Below are 22,589 nucleotides of genomic sequence, written 5' to 3' on the forward strand. Positions count from 1 at the left end.
GGTGAATTTTCATGAGGATTTGTTGCAGAAGTGTGAAGAAGTGAATTTAAGATTGGGAAAATGAGAAATGTGGAGAACCGAAATTGACAGATTTGCCCATCCTTAGTCGAGGGACATTGGGTCTAGATCTACAAAGTCTTGCCTCCATGTGTGGCTATTCTATGTCGTGAGCCAGCAGGGCTGTTGTTGTTCTCTTTCCTCAGCAACAGGTATTCACTGGCATTGTGCAGCTGATCATAGAAGGTTCTAGTTTTCATTGCCATGCCCAACAGCTACTGATTGGCCTGTCTTCCATCACTTTGGTCTAATCTTCTTTTAAGAGCAGTCAGGTTAACAGGCACCAGGGACAGTGTCTTTTCTGTAGTGGCCCCACACCTGTGGAATTCATTGGCAGCAGAGGTCATGGCAGGGCTTTAGCAGAGCCAGAAAGACCTATTTGTTTTCGCTGGGTTGTTTGTTTTGTTTTCCCCATGATTTTGTTTCTCGGTCATTGCTTTTTGTTATTGCTGATGGTTCTGGATTGTATTTGCATTGGTCTTTTTGTAGCTTGAGGACTGTAGGGACATCTTTAAGTACTGAAAGTTTTTATTATGTATTTTGAGATTGTGACTGCATTGTAATTTACTTTGTAAGTTGCCTCAAGATGGCATAGAATACATTAAAAGTCTTTAACATAATGAATAACAAAACCCATGTAAGATAGTATCCCAGGCCATCCACCAGTGGCAGTGAATTCTATAAATTAATTACACATTGGTTTGTATTCAACTAAGTCTTACTCAGCTGAAATTAATGAACCTAAGTTAGTCATGTCCCTTAACTAAAGTGAGTCTACTGTGCGTAGGACTAGTGTTCAATGACACACTTTCTTTTTGACCACCTTAAATCTATTGTCAGTCACTGTTTGGATGACTGGCTCCAGGTTTTAGAGCTATGGTAGAGCTATGGGAAAGGAAGTGTGTATGTGTAATATTTTGGAATTTAATAGCATTTTATTCAGCAACTATTAAAATATTTGTGGAAAGAGTCTGTTGGTTGAGCAGAAACATTGTCAGTTAAGGACTGAAGCTTTCCCACCTGATGTACATGATTGGTACATAAAAACATAAGAAGAGTCTCCTGAATCAGGCCAGTGTCTAGGGTTGCCAGGTTCAATCCCTGAGACTGATCCTGTATCTTTAGGAGAAAAGAAAGTCAGCCAAGTGCAGGTGTTCTTGCAACCCTGTAATGGGAAAAACCACAAGGTGGAATTCTCTCTGCCCCCTACACAACTTTTAAAGATACAAAAGACCTCTTGGAGGCTGGGCCTGGCAACCAAGAGTTCTTCTATATCGTTAAAAGCAGGGCTGTGGAGTCGGTACGCCAAACCTTCGACTCCGACTCTAATTCCTCTATTTTTCTACTGTCCGACTCCGACACCCACTCCACCCAAAATTGCTTCCAACAGCACAGCCCTGGAAAGGGCTGTAGATGTCTTTTTAAATTGGAAGCTCTCATAGGAGCATTTTTATCGCTGCCTGAATATGCGCTGATCTTGGCATCACAGCATTTGTCTTCATCTGGGTCCTGTGTCATACACTGACACACAAAATGTTTTCCATCTTGAGTTATGGTGAAACGCTCAACTACAGCTGACTTCATGGGAAGCTTCTTTGATATTTTGAATTTATATTTTAAAAAAATTGTCAATCAAAATTTATTTTGAAGTTGGAGTCGGTACATTTCTACCGACTCCACCCAAAATTGCTTGCGACTCCGACTCCACGACTCCGACTCTGACTCCACAGCCCTGTTTAAAACTTGTGGAGGGGGGAGGGAGAATTCCACCTTGTGGTTTTTCCTATTACAGGGTTGCCAGAACACCTGCACTTGGCTGACTTTCTCTTCTCCTAAAGATACAGGATTAGTCTCAGGGATTGAACCTGGCAACCCTACCAGTGACCCATGTAGTCCAGCATCCTGATCTCATTGTGGCCAACCAGATGCCTGTGGGAAGCCCACAAGCAGGACCTGAGCGCAAGAGCACTCTCCCCTCCTGCGGTTTCCTGCAACTGGTATTGAGAAACATACCACTTCCGACTGTGGAGGCAGAGCATAGCCATCATGGCTAGTAGCTATTGATAGTCTTATCCTCCATGTATTTGTCTAATCTTCTTTTAAATCCGTCCAAGTTGGTCACTCTCTCTGGTGGGAGTGAATTCCATAGTTTAAATAGGAGTAAAGGAGTTGTCTGTTTTTTGTCTGCACTTTCTTTGATATGCAGGGGGAAGGAGATGATTCTACTTATACCACTATGTCAGGCCAGAGCTATTTTTATTTTTAGCCCACCTGTTCTGTGTTTATCCCCTGCAGCTGCCTGCAAAGAGAGCAAGCGTCCTCTAGAAGTGTCCCAGCACTCAGAGGAGATGGGCCTCATCCTGGGCATTTGTGCCGGAGGACTGGTGGTGCTGATCATCCTCCTGGGGGCCATCATTGTTGTCATTCGGAAAGGGTAAGGAAACTTTTAAAAATTGCATTTGCTGTTGCTTCTGGCTGGGTTGCAAACCCTCTGCCCTCCCACAGACCCCCTTCTCCTGCTACAAAGTCCATTTCACCTCATTTGGAGCCTGGTTGCATTGCTCTGGTGGATGAAGAGAAATGGCTAAGAGGAAGGAAATCTAGGCCGTCAGCAATAGCTGGAGTCATAGGCCATTTTTAAGAATGTAAGAAGAGCCCTGCTGGATCATGCCAGTGCCTGGCTAGTCCAATCTCCTGTTCTTACAGTGGCCAACCAGATGTCCATGGGAAGCCCGCAAGAGCACTCTCTCCTCCAGCAGTTTCCAGCAACAGGTATTCAGAAGCATGCTGCCTCCAACAGTGGAGATAGAACATAGCCATCAGGGTTAGTAGCTACTGTTCTCTCCTTCTGCATCCATAGTCCTAATGAGCCTTTTATTCTAACCTGGAGGAATCTTCTCCCTCCTCCAGGTGCATAACCTGTGCTGGTGAGAGGGCATAAAAGCAAGTAGAGGGGATCCCGGCAGCACAGACAGAACAAATAGCCTAATATCTGGTGTGGGCAACCACTGGCCTTTTGCCCAGTCTCAAAGGCCCTCAGCAAGCGATCAGTTTAGACTTTTGGCAAGAGTGATTTTATAGCATTTGAACTGGATGCTGGCAGAAGCTGAAAGCTGAACTGTAACAGAGTCCCTATTGAAGGAGCACACTTTACACTGGATATAATTACAACTGAGACTCTGGGCTTAGAAAACCAAGAAAGCTTACTTACATTTATTGTAGGAAATACATACTGGACAGGAAAGATCCTAGTTCTAGCTCACTAACATTGGAGATGCTTGCTCAAGTCTGCTTTCTGCAGGCCTTCTTTCCCAAGGTGCGAAGAAGGAGAAGGGAGGAGCTGGAAATGAGGTCAGCAACCTCAAAAGTATCAGTCTAGCACCTTAAGAAAGGTCAGCACAGGTTAGGCCAGAAGAACAGTCTAGGAAGCATGGAGATTCCCCTCTCTAGCTACCCTTTCCCCTGCAAACTCCCATCAAGGTGAGTTGCATCCCAACACTTCCAACTGATCTGTCCCTCCCTGACAGCCCACTCTGTGTGGGGAGGAAGGGGGGAAGAACAAAGCAGCCCCACCTATTTTTAGCTCTGTCCCCACCGACTGCCGGCATGTGGCCTACAACAGATTACCACTGAAGGAATGAGGCCCTTGACAGAAAAAAAGAGGTTCCTCACCCCTACCATAAATCTTTTAGGGCCTGATGGGTCCTACGTTTAGATGGCTAGGCAGGACTGCTTTCAGCAGGGACTAAGGGTGAGTTCATCTGCATAGTCCCTTCACAGGGATTAAAGGACGAATCCATGTGTTCCTTAACAACTGGTGGCCAGAAGCTGGGCATTAATGATTTAGAAAGAAAGTCCATATTTCTTTTACATCTCTTCCTTCAAATGCATCTGATAGTGATTTCACTTAAGGCACAGTTCGGCTCAGCGTGTTGAGTTTCTGAGTGATGTAAGAAGGAAAGCTTGTTGATCAATCAAAATATCTGAAGTAGTGCCTCCTCCCATATAAACCTGCCTGGGCATTGAGATCTGATGTTCACAGTGCATGAGAGGGCCTTTTCTGTGGTAGCTCCCAGACTGTGGAATGTCCTCCCCTCCAAGGTGCATCTAGCCTCATCATTGCTGGATAGATTTTGACATCAGGCCAAAACGCACCTTTTTGCACAGGCCTTTGGGAGTGGAAGATCTTGCATGATTTAATTGTATTGAGCTGTATGTAAACTGCCCTGGGACCTCATGGTGAAGGATGGGCTATAAATGCTAGGACTGTGCACTGGATCCTTCCAAAGCCTGGATTCTGAGTCAAATCAACATGATTTGGGCCAATTTGGGCTTTGGTGAGTGGAAGGTTCAATTCTGCTCTCTGCAGGGGGCTGCTGCACCCACAGGTTTCCTACAAGGAACATTTTGGTGAAGCAGGACCCAGCAGGATTGAGCACTGTATCTCCCCCCCCCTCCGACTGCTTAATTAAACATTAGGGCTACCCCCAAATTGATTCAGGGCCACGGATCATCCTGGGTTTGATTGGGGCCAATCCAAAGTGCAGAATCAGGCCCTGGATTGTATTGGGTCATCAACAGTCCTAATAAATGTCAATCAATCAGTCAGTTCAGAAGTTTGGAACTGTGTGTAGCAGAGAGAGACCAGTGTGAGCTTTTGCATTCACACACCAGATCTATCCTCAGGATGATTTCCAGTGGCACCATCATGCTGTCATTGATACAATCCAGGTTGCTAATGGACTGGACAGCTTCTTGGCACGGGTCCCTCAGAGTACTCTGAACTTATTTCATTTTACTTCATTAAACTTATAGACCGCCCCATAGCCAAAGCTCTCTGGGCGGTTCACAAGAAAAAAACAACATTAAAAATACATAAGCATATACAATATAAAAACATGATTTAAAAGTACAAAATATTAAGAATTAAAACACTTCCAATAAATGCAACATGATTAAAATAATTAAAATGCCTGGGCGAAGAGGAAAGTTTTAACCTGGCACTGAAAAGATAGTAACGTTGGCGCCAGGCGTATCTCCTCTGGGAGGGTGTTCCACAATTCAGGGGCCACCACTGAAAAAGCCCTTTTTCGTGTTGCCGCCCTCCGAGCTTCCCTATGAGTAGGCACTTGGAGGAGGGTCTTCGATGTTGAGCGTAGTGTACGGGCAGTTTCATATCGGGGGAGGCGTTCCAACAGGTATTGTGGTCCTGTGCCGTGTAAGGCTTTGTAGGTTAAAACCAGCACTTTGAACCGGGCCCGGAAACATATAGGCAGCCAATGCAAGCGGGCCAGAATTGGTGTTATATAGTCGGACCGTCTGGTCCCCGTTAACAATCTGGCTGCTGCATTCTGCACAAGCTGCAGTTTCCGAACCGTCTTCAAAGGCAGCCCCACGTAGAGCGCATTGCAGTAATCTAATTTCGAGGTTACCAGCGCATGAACTACTGAAGCGAGGTTCTCTCTGTCCTTAACTTCAGAGTTAAGGCTAGCAGGGGGACAGGGAAATAGATCAGCAATGCCAGCTTCATCTTCCATCTCTATTTCATTAGTTACCATTCTACCTGGACAGGTGTGAGCCTTCTGCTCTTTAAGGAACACTAAGTCCCAGTCAAAGGAGCTGTCCCCCCCCCCAAGCAGCCCACCAGGGAATGGCAAGAGTCAGCAAGGCACAACAGGTAAGGCCAGCAGGAAGTATAGCAGGGGCTGCTGAGGTTAGGTAGAGTCACATAAGCATGAGTCTCTTGTGGGCTGGCTTCATGTTTTCCATCCCATGTATCTTGTGTTTTTGTGGCCACTCTGTGTTCACTGCCTGACAGTCCTCCATGGCTTTGAAGGAGATGAAATTGTGAACTGCCATGAAACTGTTTTCCTTCTAAACAGTTTCTTGGCATTTTCCAAGAAGAGAAAGAAAAGTGAGGAACAGAAATGTGAATTGGAGAGTTGAGCCAATGATCACATGACTTCCCAGTGGCAGGATTAGGGATAATATTATCACAGTCCTCATTCTTTTGTTGCAAACATACATGCTAGTTTGTGGTTAAATGCAGTTTACCATGCAGAGACCAGTCTAGTGTCGGAGGTCACCAACTTGTTATCCATGGGCACCACAGCTCTTGTGAAGGCTATCAGTGGTGCCCCCAGCAGCTAGCTCAGAATGTGAGCCTTTTTGTTGTTTGAAGTAATTCTCTAGCCCTCCTAGAGAGAAAGTTATGGAGCAAAATGTGCAGGTACTCTTCTAAGTGATTTATGTAAAATGAGCCAGTCTGGCTCTTGTCGGTGTTATTAGCTGAAGAGTGAAGTTAGAGCTATGATTGATAAGTGAGTTGTTTGGCAGCCACGGCTTTGGCTCAGGTTTGGCATTGGGGAAAAACATGGTTCTGGTGCCTTTAACAGCTGTATGGCAGGCAGAAATACAACAGGTCAAGCCTCTTCTAGTGTGGAAATACAATGGTGGGGAAAGTTTCACCATGATTACTTTCTAACTTTGTATTATGCTGTTCCCCCCATGTCAGCCATTTTGTGTTATGCTTTGCCCATTTTTGACTGTTTTCCCCAGCACTCTCTCAAAATTTAAAATGTGCCTTCTGGTCCAAAGAGACTGCTGACTGCTGGTACAATCTGTTTCAGTATAATCTAATAACACTGACAGACAGGAGCAGCCAGGTTGGCTCATTTGACATAAACTACTTAGAAGGGTACTTGCACATTTTGCTCCATAACTTTCTTTCTAGGAGGGCTAGATAATTATTTTTTTTAAAAAAATGAAAGCTCAGATTCTGGGCTGCCTTCTGCAGTGCAGACCCCTGGATTATACAGAGAGGTACAATCCCAGATGGTATTTCTTGCAATGGAGGGAGTTCTGGTTTGTTTCTCCTGACAAAAGCCAGTTAAGACCAAACAGCTGGAAAAGTGTTGGGATCTTCTGCCAACTTCTTGTTAAATATGTTGTACCCTCTTGCAGTTTCCAGAATTGTGCCACTATTTAACTATTACACACCATACATTTAAAGCAATCCTCCCCCAAGAATCCTGGGAATGGTAGTTTACCTCTCACAAAGTTGCAATCCCCAGCATTCTTAACAAACTACAGTTCCCAGGATTCTTTAGGGGACAGGAATATGCTTTAAATGTATGATGGGGAAGGGGGAGAAATTCAATTCCGTTTGCATTTAAAGCTGAATCTCTCAAATCTGCACTTTCTGAAACAACATGAGAATTGAAACACAGCCATCCTTTGGAATTCATACTTACCTGAATTGTGTAATGCAGTTTTCCAAACAAGCAATGTTTACAAAAATACATATATTAGGGAAAGTAACATACAAAATGAATTATATTAGGAGAAATTGCTTGCAAAAAATATGTACATTCATCCAAACTGCATAAAAATGTGCTTATTGCGAGAAATTTGCACTACAATGCTGAAGAATCTTCACAAGGATTTTTTTAAAAAAATCACAAATTGCTGCAGAAATATGGAGAAATGAATTTATCTCTGTTATCTTTTCGGCGCCTACTGAAGACCTTCCTCTTTCAACAAGCCTTTTACATACGGACCTTATCCCAGTCTGTGCCTGTGCTGGAATTGCTTTTTAAGATTTTTTAAAAGTTTTTAAATATATATATATATATATTTAACATATTTTGTTTTAATGTTTTTAAAGATGTTTGGTTTTAATATATTTTAAAGTCTGTTTTTAACATGTTTTAGAATGTTTTTAGTGTTTTGTTTGTCGCTCTGGGCTCCTTCTGCGCGGAAGGGTGGGATATAATAAAAATAAAATGAGAAACAGAAAAACAAAAAGAATGACAGATCCTTCCATCTCTAGTGTGTGTGTGTAGCCTTACCTAAACAGATCTGAAAGGAGTAACTCATGAAGCAGTGTTGAGTTTTAACAGAACAGAGTTTGGAGTGGATTTCTTTACTCTTATATGGGTAAAGAAGGGGGAGTTTGTTTTCTTTAACTGGGGCTCTGTGCTGTGCTAGCTGATGTGGCAGCAGAGATGAGATGGCAGCTCCACAGGGATATGCATATCAACCAAGGAGACTTCAATTCCTTTACAGATTTTTTTTTTTAATATTAGTTATCTAATACAGTGTTCTTCAGCTTTCGTTCCTTGGATGCTGTTGGACTACCTTGACCATTGGGTAAGCTGGTTGGGGTTGATGGGAATTGTAGTCCATTAATGTCTGGGGAAGCAAGGTTGAAAAACACTGATGGAGTATGTGATGCGTCCTTCCCTGGCTCTCCCTGTCAGGTTCCTACCTGCTCGTGGTTACTGCCTGTCTCTAGGCACCACCAGGGACTCCACCAGTCCGGACCGCACTCTCTTATGGTTTACCTATCCGCTCTAGCACAGATCTCAACAGATCCCCCTGCTAGGCAACCACCAGTAACGTCCCAATACTAGTATTCCCAGAGACTCTGAATACTGGTATTGTTACTCTCTTCACCGCTGCCACCATTTGTTACAGTTCCCCTTCAGCCTTGGTCATTACCTTACCCTCCCTTCTGGTCTGTGAAACTCCAGCCAAGGATCAGGCCTTTGGTAAACCAAATTAAGTATTTATTAAAGATAACAAAGCTAACAAGATTAACAAGATTTCTTCTTAAGGCACATAAGCATATGGTTTTACTCAATACTAATCTGAACTCCACCCCCCTCCTTCTTCACTCTCTCCTGGCAAACAACTCTCTCAAACCCCACCAAGCAATCCACTCTTTCTCTTCTCCCCCCAGATTCCACAATTTACCACCTCACATTCACCCAGATTTACCTGTCATCCTTTCATTTATACTGTCAGCCATTTTAAACATTCAGCCAATCATCAAGCATTCTATTGCCCATTCACTCCCCCTCCTCTTTCACTACTTACCATGTATACTCTAAACAACCAGCACTTACCATATATACACTAATATATAGGAACATCACAGAGTACAACACAATTGTTAAAAAAATATATGAATTGATAATGTACAATGTTGCAGATAATGAATACAACACAATTAGGGACAGGCCTGGTATTAGCACCCAGGACCTTTACGCAGCTACTGGGATGCCTGTGCCCTGTCAGAGCTAGGGATGGGTGAGAATTTTGATTCAGTTCGCATTTCAAGCAGAATTTATCAAATTCTCACTTTCTGAAACAATATGAGAAACGAAGCACAGCCATCCTTCAAAATCCACATTTATTAGAATGTTGAGATGCAGTTCGCCAAATAAACAATATTTATAAAAATGCATATATTAAGGGAAAGTGTGCATAAAAAGGAATACATGAGTGAAAATAACATGCAAAAAGGCATGAAATGATGAGAAACGGCTTGCAAAAATGTGTGCCTTTGTCAAAACTGCCTACAAAAATGTGTTTATTTGGAGAAATTTACACTAAAATGGTGGAGAATTTTCATGAGGATTTTTTTTAAAAAAATCGCAGATTGCTGCAGAAATGTACAGAACTGAATTTAAAGTTAGAAAAGTGAGAAACTGAGAGAACCGAAATTGACAGATCTTTCCATCCCTAGTAAGAGCCCACTAGAGCTAATTGGTACCCAGTCATGGGCCTGCCTAGTGTCATCAGAGATGGGCAGCTACTTTAATTTCCATAACGTCATAGAGCAACACTAATCAGTCACTATGGAGGATTGTGAGGAAATGAAAATGTAAGATCATGTAACTCTCAAAGTCACCTAATAAGGTTCATGAACATGCCGGGGATTGAAGCTGGGGCCTTCTGCATGCAAAGCAGATGTTCTACCACTGAGCTATGATCATGTGGAATATTGGAGAGGAATGAAATGGGGTAGATTTCCTTATAGCATTAAGGGCTATACAGGAATATCCTCATTCACAATCTCTGCATGGAGTAGATCTGCTGTCAGTGTTACTTTGACTGTTGCAGCCTATCCTCCACAGGTTCAGAATCATTTAGACATCCATCTCTTTGCTTGAATCAAGGTGTTTGGCTGATCCAATTTTAAATGTCATGGTTGATTAAATCCTTTCACTTGCAATTCCTCACAAAACTGTGGTCAGCCCCTCCCTGGATTCAGAGTGTAAATAAGCTGCAGATGGTTGCTGTTTGTGCTACAAAGAAATTGTCGGAGACCCCAAACGGTGTTTCTTTTCCACCCAGAAATTCCATATTTGGTCCGTTATTGGACTTTTCTCAGGGCTGGCTCCAGGTGTGAAACTCCCCCCACCCAGGAAGGAGTCCCCTGGTGCCTTCCCTAATGGCAGCCCTGAAGACAGTGGCTGGGTCTGGAAAGATGCTTGATTCTTTGAGGCCCCACCTGCACTATGCATTTAAAGGAGTGTTATACCACTTTAAAACTGTCATAGCTTCCCGCAAAGAGTCCTGGGAACTGTATTTGTTTATGAATTTTACCTCTTCAAACTGTAGATTGAGATCACATTGTTGAATGCTCCTACAGGTTCTAGCCCAACTCATTCCCCGCTGAGCTAATTTTCTTTTTGCAGGGAGCTTTTCACTTGCTTGGTTTCTATGTGGGGTAGCATTGAAAAATAATATTATTCCACCTGCAGTCTGAAATGGTACAAGCCACTCTGCTACTTAAGGATTTTATTACCTCACTTTGCTTCCTCGTCTCCATGCATCTGCAAATAACCTGAAACAGAACTTTTGAAAAGGAAAGGTGTGAAATTAATAGGTTGTAGGAAATGTTAGTCCTACTCAGAGTACATCCATTGAAATTAATAGACATAACTTTTGGTTGTGGTTGTTGTTGTTGTTATGTGCCTTCAAGTCGATTACGACTTATGTCAACCTTTTGAATCAGTGACCTCCAATAGCATCTGTCATGAACCACCCTGTTCAGATCTTGTAAGTTCAGGTCTGTGGCTTCCTTTGTGGAATCAATCCATCTCTTGTTTGGCCTTTTTCTTTTTCTACTCCTTTCTGTTTTTCCCAGCATTATTGTCTTTTCTAGTGAATCATGTCTTCTCATGATGTGTCCAAAGTATGATAACCTCAGTTTCACCATTTTAGCTTCTAGTGATAGTTCTGGTTTACTTTGTTCTAACACCCAATTATTTGTCTTTTTTGTGGTCCTTGGTATGTGCAAAGCTCTCCTCCAACACCACATTTCAAATGAGTTGATTTTTCTTTTACCCGCTTTTTCCACTTTCACATCCATACATAGAGATCGGGAATATCATGATCTGACTGATCCAGACTTTGGTGTTCAGTGATACATCTTTGCATTTGAGGATCTTTTCTAATTCTCTGATAGCTGCCCTCCCCAGTCCTAGCCTTCTTCTGATTTCTTGACTATTGTATCTCTTTTGGTTAATGACTGTGCCAAGGTATTGATAATCCTTAACAAGTTCAACGTCCTCATTGTGAATTTTAAAGTTATATAAATCTTCTGTTGTCATTGCTTTAGTCTTTTTAACATTCAGCTATAGTCCTGCTTTTGTGCTTTGTTCTTTAATCAGCACTCATTTCGAATCATTACTGGTTTCTGCTAAGAGTATGGTATCATCTGCATATCCTAAATTATTGATATTTCTCCCTCCAATTTTCACCCGCTTTCCGTATGATATGTTCTGTGTACAGATTAAACAAATAGGGTGATAAAATACACCCCTGTCTCATACCCTTTCCGATTGGGAACCAATCAGTTTCTCCATATTCTGTCCTTACAGTAGCCTCTTGTCCAGAGTATAGGTTGCGCATCAGGACAATCAGATGCTGTGGCACCCGCATTTCTTTCAAAGCATTCCATAGCTTTTCATGATCTACACAGTCAAAGGCTTTGCTGTCTTCACAGAATTCAGTAGGTCTTTCTCCTGCTTCATTTCTGTCTCCTAAGCTCCCATTTCCCCACAATTCCTAGTTCTTCTCTGTTCCCTACATTTGCATTCCAGTCCCCCATGATTATCAGCACATCTTGTTTTGGTGCGTGATCAGTTTCTTCCTGTAGTTCTGCGTAAAATCTCTCCAATCCCTCTTCTTCTGTGTTTGCTGTTGGAGCAGACTTGGATGATGGTTATGTTGATAAGTTTCCCATTTAATCTAATTGATATCGCTCGCTCAGACCTTGCATTGTAGCTCCTGATTGCTTTTGCTACATCACTTCTCACTATTAAAGCAACACCATTTCTCCTTAATTTCTCATTTCCTGCATAAAATATTTTGTAGTTGCCTGATTGAAAATGTCCCATTCCTGTCCATTTTAATTCACTCACACCAAGTACTGTAATGTTGATACGTTCCATTTCTTGCTTGACAATTTCTAAATTTCCCTGGGTCATGCTTCTCACATTCCATGTTCTTATTGTGTGTGTTGTACAACTCCGGACACTCCTTTCGCATCTGTGCACATCAGCCTTTAGGCTTCCTTTCAACTTTGATGAGCTGTGTCATTAGTCACTGCGCGACTCATACTTGTCCTTTGTTCTTCCCCAGTATTTATTATTTATTTATTTATTAAAACTTATATACCGCCCGACTAGCAATAGCTCTCTGGGCGGTGAACATAGATACAATAAAATACAATATAATACAAAAACATCAGTCTAAAATCAAATTTCACAATCAAAAAACAGCAAAGGCTAAAATCAAATTACAAACATTACAATCATTAACAAAAAAATTAAAATGCCTCGGAGTAGAGAAAGGTTTTAACCTGGCGCCGAAAGGATGATAGTGTCGGCGCCAGGCGAACCTCCTCGGGGAGACTATTCCATAGTTCGGGGGCCACCACTGAGAAGGCCCTTGATCTTGTCACTGCCCTCCGGGCCTCCCTATGAGTCGGGACCCGGAGGAGGGCCTTCGTAGCAGACCGTAGTGTACGAGCCGGTTCATAGCGGGAGAGGCGTTCCGACAGATATTGAGGTCCCGTGCCGTATAAGGCTTTATAGGTTAATACCAACACTTTGAATTTGGCCCGGAAGCGTATTGGAAGCCAGTGCAAGTGGGCCAAAACAGGTGTTATATGGTCAGACCGCTTCGTTCTTGTTAGCAGTCTGGCCGCCGCATTTTGCACCAGCTGTAGCTTCCGAACCGTCTTCAGAGGTAGCCCTACATAGAGCGCATTACAGTAATCCAAACGTGAGGTTACCAGAGCATGAACTACTGATGTAAGATCCTCCTTACTCAGGTAGGGACGTAGCTGGGCTACCAATCGAAGTTGGTAGAACGCATTCCGTGCCACCGAGGCTACATGAGCCTCAAGTGACAGGGAAGAGTCTAGAACGACTCCCAGACTACGAACCTGTTCCTTTAGGGAGAGTGTAACCCCATCCAGGACAGGATATGTATCCACCATCTGATTGGAAAAACCATCCACCAACAGCATCTCAGTCTTATCAGGATTGAGTCTCAGTTTGTTAGTTCTCATCCAGTCCATTGTCGCGTCCAGGCAACGGTTCAGCACATTGACCGCCTCACCTGAGGAAGATGAAAAGGAGAAGTAGAGCTGCGTGTCATCAGCATACTGGTGACAACGCACTCCAAAACTCCTGATGACCGCACCCAACGGCTTCATATAGATGTTAAAAAGCATGGGAGACAAAACCGAACCCTGCGGGACCCCACATTGGAGTACCCACGGTGTCGAGCAATGTTCCCCAAGCACTATCTTCTGGAGACGGCCTGCCAAGTAGGAGCGGAACCACTGCCACGCAGTGCCTCCAACTCCCAACTCCGCAAGCCTCTCCAGAAGGATACCATGGTCGATGGTATCAAAAGCCGCTGAGAGATCAAGGAGAATCAACAGAGTTACACTCCCTCTGTCTCTCTCCCGACATAGATCATCAAACAGGGCGACCAAGGCCGTCTCAGTGCCGAAACCGGGCCTGAAACCCGACTGAAATGGATCTAGATAATCGGTTTCATCCAATAGCGCCTGGAGCTGGTCAGCAACCACTCGTTCCAAGATCTTGCCGAGATATGGAACATTTGCCACTGGTCTGTAGCTGCTGAAATCCTCTTGGACCAGGGAAGGCTTTTTCAGGAGTGGTCTCACTGCTGCCTCCTTCAGACAGCCAGGGACCACTCCCTCTCGCAAGGAGGCATTTATCACTTCCCTGGCCCAGCCAACTGTTCCCTCCTTGCCAGTTTTTATTAGCCAAGAGGGGCAAGGATCTAGTACCTAAGTGGTTGCACGTACCTGTCCAAGCACCTTGTCCACGTCCTCAAACTGAACCGACTGAAACTCATCCAACAAAACATGATAAGACTGTGCACCAGACACCTCACTAGGGTTAACTGCTATAAAATGAGAGTCTAGGTCCCGACGAATGCGTAAGATCTTATGTTGGAAGTGCTCAGCAAACTCATTGCAGTGGGCCACCGAAGTATCTACAGTGTCCTGAAGGCCTAGATGGAGTAGCCCTCGGACAACTCTAAAAAGCTCCGCTGGGCGGGAGAGAGATGCCTTAATAGTGGCGGCGAAATATTGTTTTTTCGCTGCCCTCACCGCTCCTATATACCGCTTGGTGAAAGCACAAACCAGCGTATAGTTGCATTCATCAGGAGTTCGTCTCCATCTCCGCTCAAGCCGCCTCCTATCTTGCTTCATCGCCCTCAACTCTGGAGTATACCAAGGAGCTGAATGAGCTCTGCAAAGGAGAGGGCGCGCAGGAGCGATCGTGTCGACAGCCCGGGCCATCTCCGCATTCCACAGATTAACCATGGCTTCAACAGGCGCGCCGGTCCTATCAGCCGGAAAATCCCCCAGAGCCCTTTGAAAACCTTCAGGATTCATTAGTCTCCGGGGGCGGACCAATTTAATAGGTCCCCCACCCTTGCGGAGGGAAAAGGTCGCTGAAAGTCTAAACTTCAGCAAGCAGTGATCTGTCCATGACAAAGGGAGAGATGTAAAACTCCCCACATCCAGATCACTATCCCCATGTCCAGTAACAAAAATAAGGTCGAGTGTATGCCCCAATATATGTGTTGGGCCACTAACATATTGGGACAGTCCCATGGTTGTCATGGAGTCCATGAAGTCCTGAGCCGCCCCAGACAAAGTAGCCTCGGCATGAATGTTGACATCCCCCAGTACTAATAGTCTAGGGGATCTCAACAATACCTCCGAGACCACTTCTGTCAACTCAGTTAAGGAAGCCACTGGGCAGCAAGGTGGGCGGTACACCAAAAGGATTCCTAGTCTGTCCCTCTGGCCCAACACAAGGTGCAAACATTCCAGACCAGTAGTTGTATGGACATGGTGCTTGGTGAGTGAGATGGAACTCTTATAGACCACAGCAACCCCACCTCCCCGACCCTCAGATCTACCATGATGCTGAACGAAATACCCCGGTGGGCAAATCTGGGAGAGACTAACTCCTCCCTGTTTGCCCACCCAGGTCTCAGTTATGCATGCCAGATCGGCTGCCTCGTCCATAATCAAATCATGGACGAGGGTTTTTTTATTATGAACTGATCTGGCATTAAAAAGCAGCAGCTGGAGATCTGAGAGTTGGCTGAGAGGACAACCAACAACCCTGCGGGTATGAGAAGGACCGGAACAAGGCACAGCCACAACATGTCTGGGCCGCGTTCCCCTTACCTGGCACGTCCTTCTCATAACACCATACCTCCCTCTGCCCGTCACTACGGCAATTGGGGCCCCCTCATGTCTCCCTGCTAGATGGAAAGATCTCTTCCCCAGGCACATTATAAACTATAAATACAAAAAGAAAAATACAAAAAACTCAAATACATAAAATACACACTCTCACAACATGCATTCATATAAGCACCCAGAAAGAAAGCAGCAGCAGCAGCCTCTCCTGCCCTTGGGCGATGGTCTCTTCCTGCTGCAGGCCCTGGGTCTCCCAGGCCACCTCAGCCAGCCGGCTTATGTATCCCTCCAGAGAGGGACAGATGGTAAGAATCAGTCCTGGCTGGCTGGGTACCTGGGGCCTGGTCCTGCCAGGCAGAAGTCCCTCAGGGAAGGGTGGTGGAGGTGGTGGTCCCGCAGCAGCAGCAGCAGCAGCAGCAGCAGCAGCAGCCTCTCCTTCCCTTGGGCAATGGTCTCTTCCTCCTGCAGGCCCTGGGTCTCCGTGAGTAGCTCCGTGAGTGCCTTCTGACCTAGGGGGTCTCATCTTCCAGCACTATCTTGTGTTGCATTTTGGATACTCTGTTCATAGGATTTTTGTGGTAAGAGGTATTCAGAGGTGGCTTATCATTGCCTTCCTCTGAGTTTGGATGCATCTTAGTCTGGTGTCTCAGCTTTGACCATTCTGCCTTGGGTGCCCCTGCTAGGAGTCTATCCTCTTGGTCTAGACTCCTGACGGCATTGCTCTCAGCTTCTTCAACACTCTCAAGCCCCCTCACCATGTTAAGGTGTGCATCCTTGAGAGGGAGACAAAACTTAAGCCCATTAATTTCAATTGAACTATTCTTAGTTAGATACAACCCATTAAATTTGGCAAATTAATATTTGATACTATTGCCTTAACATTCATAAATATCATTTTGATCCCCAATTTACAGTCTGGGAACTGAGGCAAAGAGACAGTGGCTTTAGTGTGTGTTAGTGTGGAGTATTTCAGCTAGGCGCAATAGAAGTGTCTGCCTGCCATCATGGAGGATGGAATAAAGGTCTATGAATCCACCAAATGCCCTGAACAAATACAAGATATAAAAGCAAATCTCTCTGTAGAAAAGGCTGCTTGTATTAGCATTTGCATTTTTTGGCCATGCCCCCACCCTGTTAAATGGTGCTTACTCCCAAGTAAAGCTGCATTGGAATGCAGCCACACCCTGTTGCCTGGCAGAGCCTCTGTTCAGCAACTCAGAAAAGGCTAAAAGTATTTTTGACACATATCCTTGTTCAAAATGCCTGTCAGGCATCTCCTCATCAAAGATCATTTCCTCCTCAGGGATGGATGAGTGTGTGTGTGCACACATGTGCATATATACATACACACAGAGAGACTCTGTCTATCTATATTCAGTGCAGTGGGGAGATATAACCTTTCCCCCCTTAAGATCAATAGAAATGAAACGGCTGCCCTGACTAATACTAGCACAGCTTGCCAGGGCTCTATAATTCATTGTATGTTTTGTTTTATTTTATTAAAAAAGAGGTGCCAGCACTCAAATCTCCCATCAAGTTCCAGCCTTTATCATAGAAGGCTGTGTTTCCTCTCTCCCTGATCTGGTATGTGAGAATCAGTGTACCAAAGACACTTCTCACATGTTCAGAGACTACTCCCTTTAGGTAAGATGGTTGACTGATCTTATAATATTGAAATCTTAATTTTTATCTGTGTTACAAGTTGTAGTGGTGTGTTCATTTCACAGTTGCTAATTGTTGGTGCAGACAAACTATCAGTCACAATATTGCTTTTAATTAATGCTTTGCTGGCTTTTTTGTTTTATGCTGGCTTTTTATACTGCTGCATTGACTTGTTTTATGCTTGTTTCTATTTTGTGTTTTTATTATGTTTTTATATTGATTGTGTATTTTTATTGTTTTTATTATGTTTGTAAGCTGCCCTGAGCTTTGGTTTTAACTATGGAAGGGCAGGATATAAATCCTCTTAAATAAATAAATATTCCATAGTGTTGGAAACTAGAGTCTAGGCATTTAAGGCTGGAAATGTAAGGTTTTTTTTTTTAATTCCTCACGTCCTCCCCCAGTTTTGGATGGTAATTACTAGGCACAAAAACAAAATAACTGGACAATGCAACCATTATTATGTTTAATTTGCATAATTAGCAAAATGTGCATAATATGCAAATTAACCTGCCTGGATTTGTGGAACTGGAATATGGCAACCTCAGATAAGCTGCATCTGCTGAAATCACTCCCTCTAATAGCAAACTCATGTGGTAAGTGATGACAGGACTGTCACCAAAACAGGACCCCCGAGAAACATGGGGAAGGTATCAGATTGCTTTGGGGAACCCCAAGGTTTACAGCAGTGGAGGCTTGTCCTTTAGGAGGAATGCGGCACTGCACCCCCCCAACCTCAGTTTGCCCCTCTGCCAGCCCCCACCTGCCTGCCTTCTTACTTACAATCAGTCCAGGTGGTGGCACTACCTGTCAGTTTCCTCTACTGTTGCCTCTCTGCCTTCCACCCTTCCAGTCCCAATGGACACCAGCCACCACTGCTTTACAGCCACAGAATGCTGAGTGTGGGAAGGGAGGGGTGAATAGGGGGGAGTAGAAGACATGGAATGGAGTAACCTGTAAGAGTGGCATGTCTGTCTGTCTGGACCACTGAAGAGGAGCACTCCACACTGCAACATTTTGTTGCAGGCCCCACCTGTTTTGTGCACAACACTATTAAACGTACAGGAGCCACATTGCTAGAAGTTGTGCTAGATTCAGGGAGGCCTCATGCATTGCTTTGCTATACTTCTCATGTGGTGAAGTTGACAATAGAAAGCTAATGGAAGCAAACAAATTGCCTGAAAAATAGCCAGCTGTTTCTGGCTAGGACTATAGGTGCTTCTTCCCAGACTGATGAGCAATACCTGTTGCATCCCTGCAGGTTTAACTGTCACAGGAAGAATAGAACTGTTGGGAAGGATATCAGAAAACACATTGGCTGTGAGAGGTGCAATATTTAGTCTGCTGCCTAGGATTCTTTTGCCATCTGTGTGCCTTCCAGATGCTTTGGACTATAACTCCTATGAAAAATACGCCATTTGTATCTCTGACCGTCTGATCTCAGGAACTCCATGGCCAAAATTCATGGCCACTGCAGCACCCTCAGACGTACCCCTTGGTGCTCCCTTGCCCTTCCCAATTTTATTTCCTTGTTTAAATTGAATTGGGGGTGGCTGGTTGGTTGGGGGGTCTGTTGTCAGCTTTTTGTTGGTATTTTATTTGTTGGGTGTGTCTCTGAGCATCACCAGTTTTTCTTCTGTGAAATGAATATTTTATAGTGCCCATGACAGTTTCTTGGATACCCAAATGTGCCCCCAGGCCCAGGGCCAGCACCAGGCATGATTGGGCCCTTGGGCACCAGACTGCCATTGACATGGATCATCATTATCCCCCACATTCCATCCCAGTGCTGGTGGTGCAGGCTTAAATAGGCCCCCTGCCCCCACCTACCTCCTGCGTTGCCACATTACTGCATCAGCACATGGCACACACATGCCTGCCGTTACCCAAGAGGGCAGCGGGGGCATCCCTAAGGGGTTCATGCCCTGCTGCCATATTGAGTGATGGTAGGTGTGCACATGCAGTGTGCTGATGTGGGAGGTAGATGGGGCGGGTGGTCCTATTTAAGCCCATGCCACTTGCATTGGCAGGAGGTGTTGCCTAGGAAGGTGGAGATCCTGCTCCATGATCCATGGTAGCATCGGGTCACTGGGTATGATTTACCCCATGACCTCATACCAGTGTGGGTCACAGAGTGGGAGCTCCACACTCCTAGCCTAAAGAGGGACCATTGGTCAGTGCCCAACCTGGCTGCCCACTGGTGCTGGCCCTACCAAGCCCCAAAATCTTTGGGAACCCCTGATCTATTATCTACATTGCCCAAAGAACCCCAGTTATAACTGGGGCAACTCAGATATATGAAGGTAAAGATGTTGGCTTATCTTTGATTCCACATGAATTCAAATATTGCCATTGGGGGAGGGATAGAAGGGTTAAATATAAACACATTAAAAGTCCACAAATAATGATGAGATTTGTCCTTCACAATCTGCTGTGGCTGTGGGATTTGAGTGAAACATAAGGACAGCCTGCTGGATAAGAGCGTGACCCATCTGGTCCAGCGTTCTGTACTCACAGTGGCCAACCAGATACCTATAGGAAGCCCGTGAGCAGCACCTGGGTGCAACAGCACTCCCCCCTTCTGTGGTTTCCAGCAACTGATATTCAGAAGCATATTGTCTCCGACCGTGGAGGAAGAACATAGCCATCCTGGCTAGTAGCCATTGATAGCTGTATCCTTCATGCATTTGTCTAATTCTCTTTTAAAGCCATCCAGGTTGGTGGCCGTCCCTGCCTCTTGCGATGAGGGAGTGAATTTCATAGTTTATCTATGCACTGTGTGAAGAAGTACTTTCTTTTGTCTGTCCTGAATCTTCCAACATTCAGTTGCATTGGATGTTTGCTGGGAACCGGGAAACCATCCTGCTAATCAAACCATTGTTTTGTTCGGACAAGCTTCCTGGCAAATCTTATTCTCCGGATTTAATATCTGATTGCGGATAAAGCCTAGCACGAGAGTCAGCGTCACATCGCTATGAGTATACAGCAAGTCGGTTTGAGGAGTGCCATTCCATACAGTCTGTGGCTGAGGGCTATCTTTTCCTCACAGGATGCCTTGCAGGCCTGGACTGTTGCTTCCAATTTGCCCTTACTTGAAACTGGGCTACCCTATAAGAGACTGTAGCTCCTCTAGTAACTCCCTCCCCCTGGCCTGGAAAATCTGTATCTTATTCATCCCTTTGGGCTGTCTCAAAGTCAGGGGAACCGTAGGGTGGGAAGGGACATTAAGGGTCATCTAGTACATTGTTCTTCAACCTCCAGTTGCCAGATGTTGTTGGATTACAACCACTATCCGTTGCCTAAGTTGGCTAGGGCTGATGGGAGTTGTAGTCCAACAAAATCTGGGGACACAAGGTTGAAGAACACTGATCTAGTAGCAGGAGCTAGTAGAATTTGTCTGTGTCTGACCTGTATGGTTAACTGCTAAACTTCAAGTGGCAGCTGTCGCGGGAGAGAGGCTTGTGGATCCATTCCACTCATCCAAACTGACCATTGTATCTTCCTGGTCAGGAAGCAATATAAAGGGCTTCCTTTCCAAGCTGAGCCTTGCTTGAGCAACAAGGTCTACCTGAGCTCTGGTGTGTCTCTGCGATTCTGATCTCTCCATGGGTCCTGACTTCTGGCTTGTTCACTGTTTGCATCTCTCTGTGTGCTTGTTCTTCATTCCTGCCACTGGTTTGCCCTCCAACCCTGAATGCTCTTGGAATCGGATTCCTGGTGCCTAGCTTATTCCAGACTGCTGTCCATGCCCCAGCCCAGCTAGCCATCTAGTCCAAGTCCTTATAGATGCCTGCCCAACCTTTCCTTAAATACCTCCAGTCATGGAATCTGTGACATCTATTTGAAAAGCAGTGGTGTAGTGGCAAATTCAGAAATGCAGGGTCCCTTCATGATAGTCAGAGCTACACACACCCTTTTTTGCTCCTGGGTTGAGAATGAGATCCTGGCTAATGCCTTCTCCCACAACAACAGACGTCTCTAGGAGCCAATCAACATGAAAGGGGGGATTGTTAGCTACTGAAAAGAGTCTTCTCAGTGGCTGACTCTCTTCCTTTCACTCTGACCAGCTCCAATCTGTAGGAAAGGACAAAGAAGAAGATTAGAAGATGCTTCTCAATGACTAACACACTCCCTTTTCATGCTGATTGGTTTATTTATTATTTAATTTATATCCTACCCTTCCTCCCAGCAGGAGCCCAGTTTGTAGGATGCTGGAGACACAGGGGCCCTGGTGGGACCCTGCTCCCCAAAAGGTAGGGGACTAAGATCCACCTGAGACCCTGGATGACTACACTCCTGGTGAAAAGGCAGCTCTGTTGGAGGCCTCCAGAATAACCCCTCGTTTCTATATTGCATTAGCATCCAGGGAGTGCATGCAATTTGGCAGAATTAGGGTTGCAAAGACACAGGGAGGGAATGCCTGGGAGCTAAGGGGTGGAAGATCAAGGGTGAAGTGTGGTGAGATGAGGCAGAGCTGAGGGGTGCCATAGTTCCTTTATCAGTAGGGCCATAGCTTAGTGGTAAAACACATGCTTTGCACACAAGACTTCTCAGTTCAATCCTTGGCATCTCTAGTTAACAACAACAACAACTTATTTTTGTTGTCTGCCTCTCACCTGGAATGCACGTCCTGAGACGTATTAAAAAGATTTAAAATTGCAAAGCACACATAAAAACCATACAGAAATTTAAAAATACAAAAACGTACAAAGAAACCATACAGAAACAAATCCATAAACTCCTTAAAATTCTTAAAAAAAGTCAAAACACAGGGGTGAAAATTTAGTCAAATACTTGTATGAAAAGATGGGTATTCAGCAGCCATCTAAAAATGGGAAGAGAGGGGGCTGATCTTACTTCACAGAAGAGAGCATTCCATAGTCTAGAGTCACAACAGGGAAGGCTCTGTTGAGAGTATTCACCAGTCGGGCTTCAGATATAGTAGGCACTTGCAACAGGCGAGTTGGAAGGGTCAGGGATGGGAGAGACCTCTGCATGCTACATTGGAGACCCTCTGCCCCTTAGAGAAGATAATACTGGGCTAGATGGTTAAATAGCTGGACCTGATAGAAAGCTTCTTCCCATGTTCCTGGGCCTGGTGGGCAGGGGATGGCACCTTGCCAGTTAGATGAAGAGCCTGCTGTGCTTGCTGTTTCATGAATGGAGAGGAGACTAATAGAAAGTATTTATGTTTTGCACGGAGGGTGGTGGTGATGTGGATTAAATCTCTCAACCCAAATGCAAAACAACAACAACCTGCCCCTTTGATTCTCTCTTTACATTTTAAGATTTTATTTATTTATATTTA

The 22,589-nt window shown here is 44.7% G+C and overlaps 1 protein-coding gene across 6 annotated transcripts in view; it reads left to right on the forward strand.

Moving 5' to 3' along the window:
- PTPRU (protein tyrosine phosphatase receptor type U) overlaps window positions 1-22,589 on the forward strand; it is a 580,511-nt gene that overhangs the window by 417,138 nt on the left and 140,784 nt on the right. For all 6 annotated transcript variants that reach the window (XR_009759096.1, XM_061596132.1, XM_061596131.1 and 3 more), the window contains one exon: window positions 2,353-2,491. Coding sequence is in view for 5 of the 6 variants with exons in the window: in XM_061596132.1 (XP_061452116.1) it covers window positions 2,353-2,491 (139 nt within the window). In the remaining variant the exon portion in view is untranslated. The remainder of the gene's footprint in view (window positions 1-2,352; window positions 2,492-22,589) is intronic.

Source organism: Rhineura floridana, chromosome 15 (assembly GCF_030035675.1).
Source record: "Rhineura floridana isolate rRhiFlo1 chromosome 15, rRhiFlo1.hap2, whole genome shotgun sequence".
NCBI classification, from domain to species: Eukaryota; Metazoa; Chordata; class Lepidosauria; order Squamata; family Rhineuridae; genus Rhineura; species Rhineura floridana.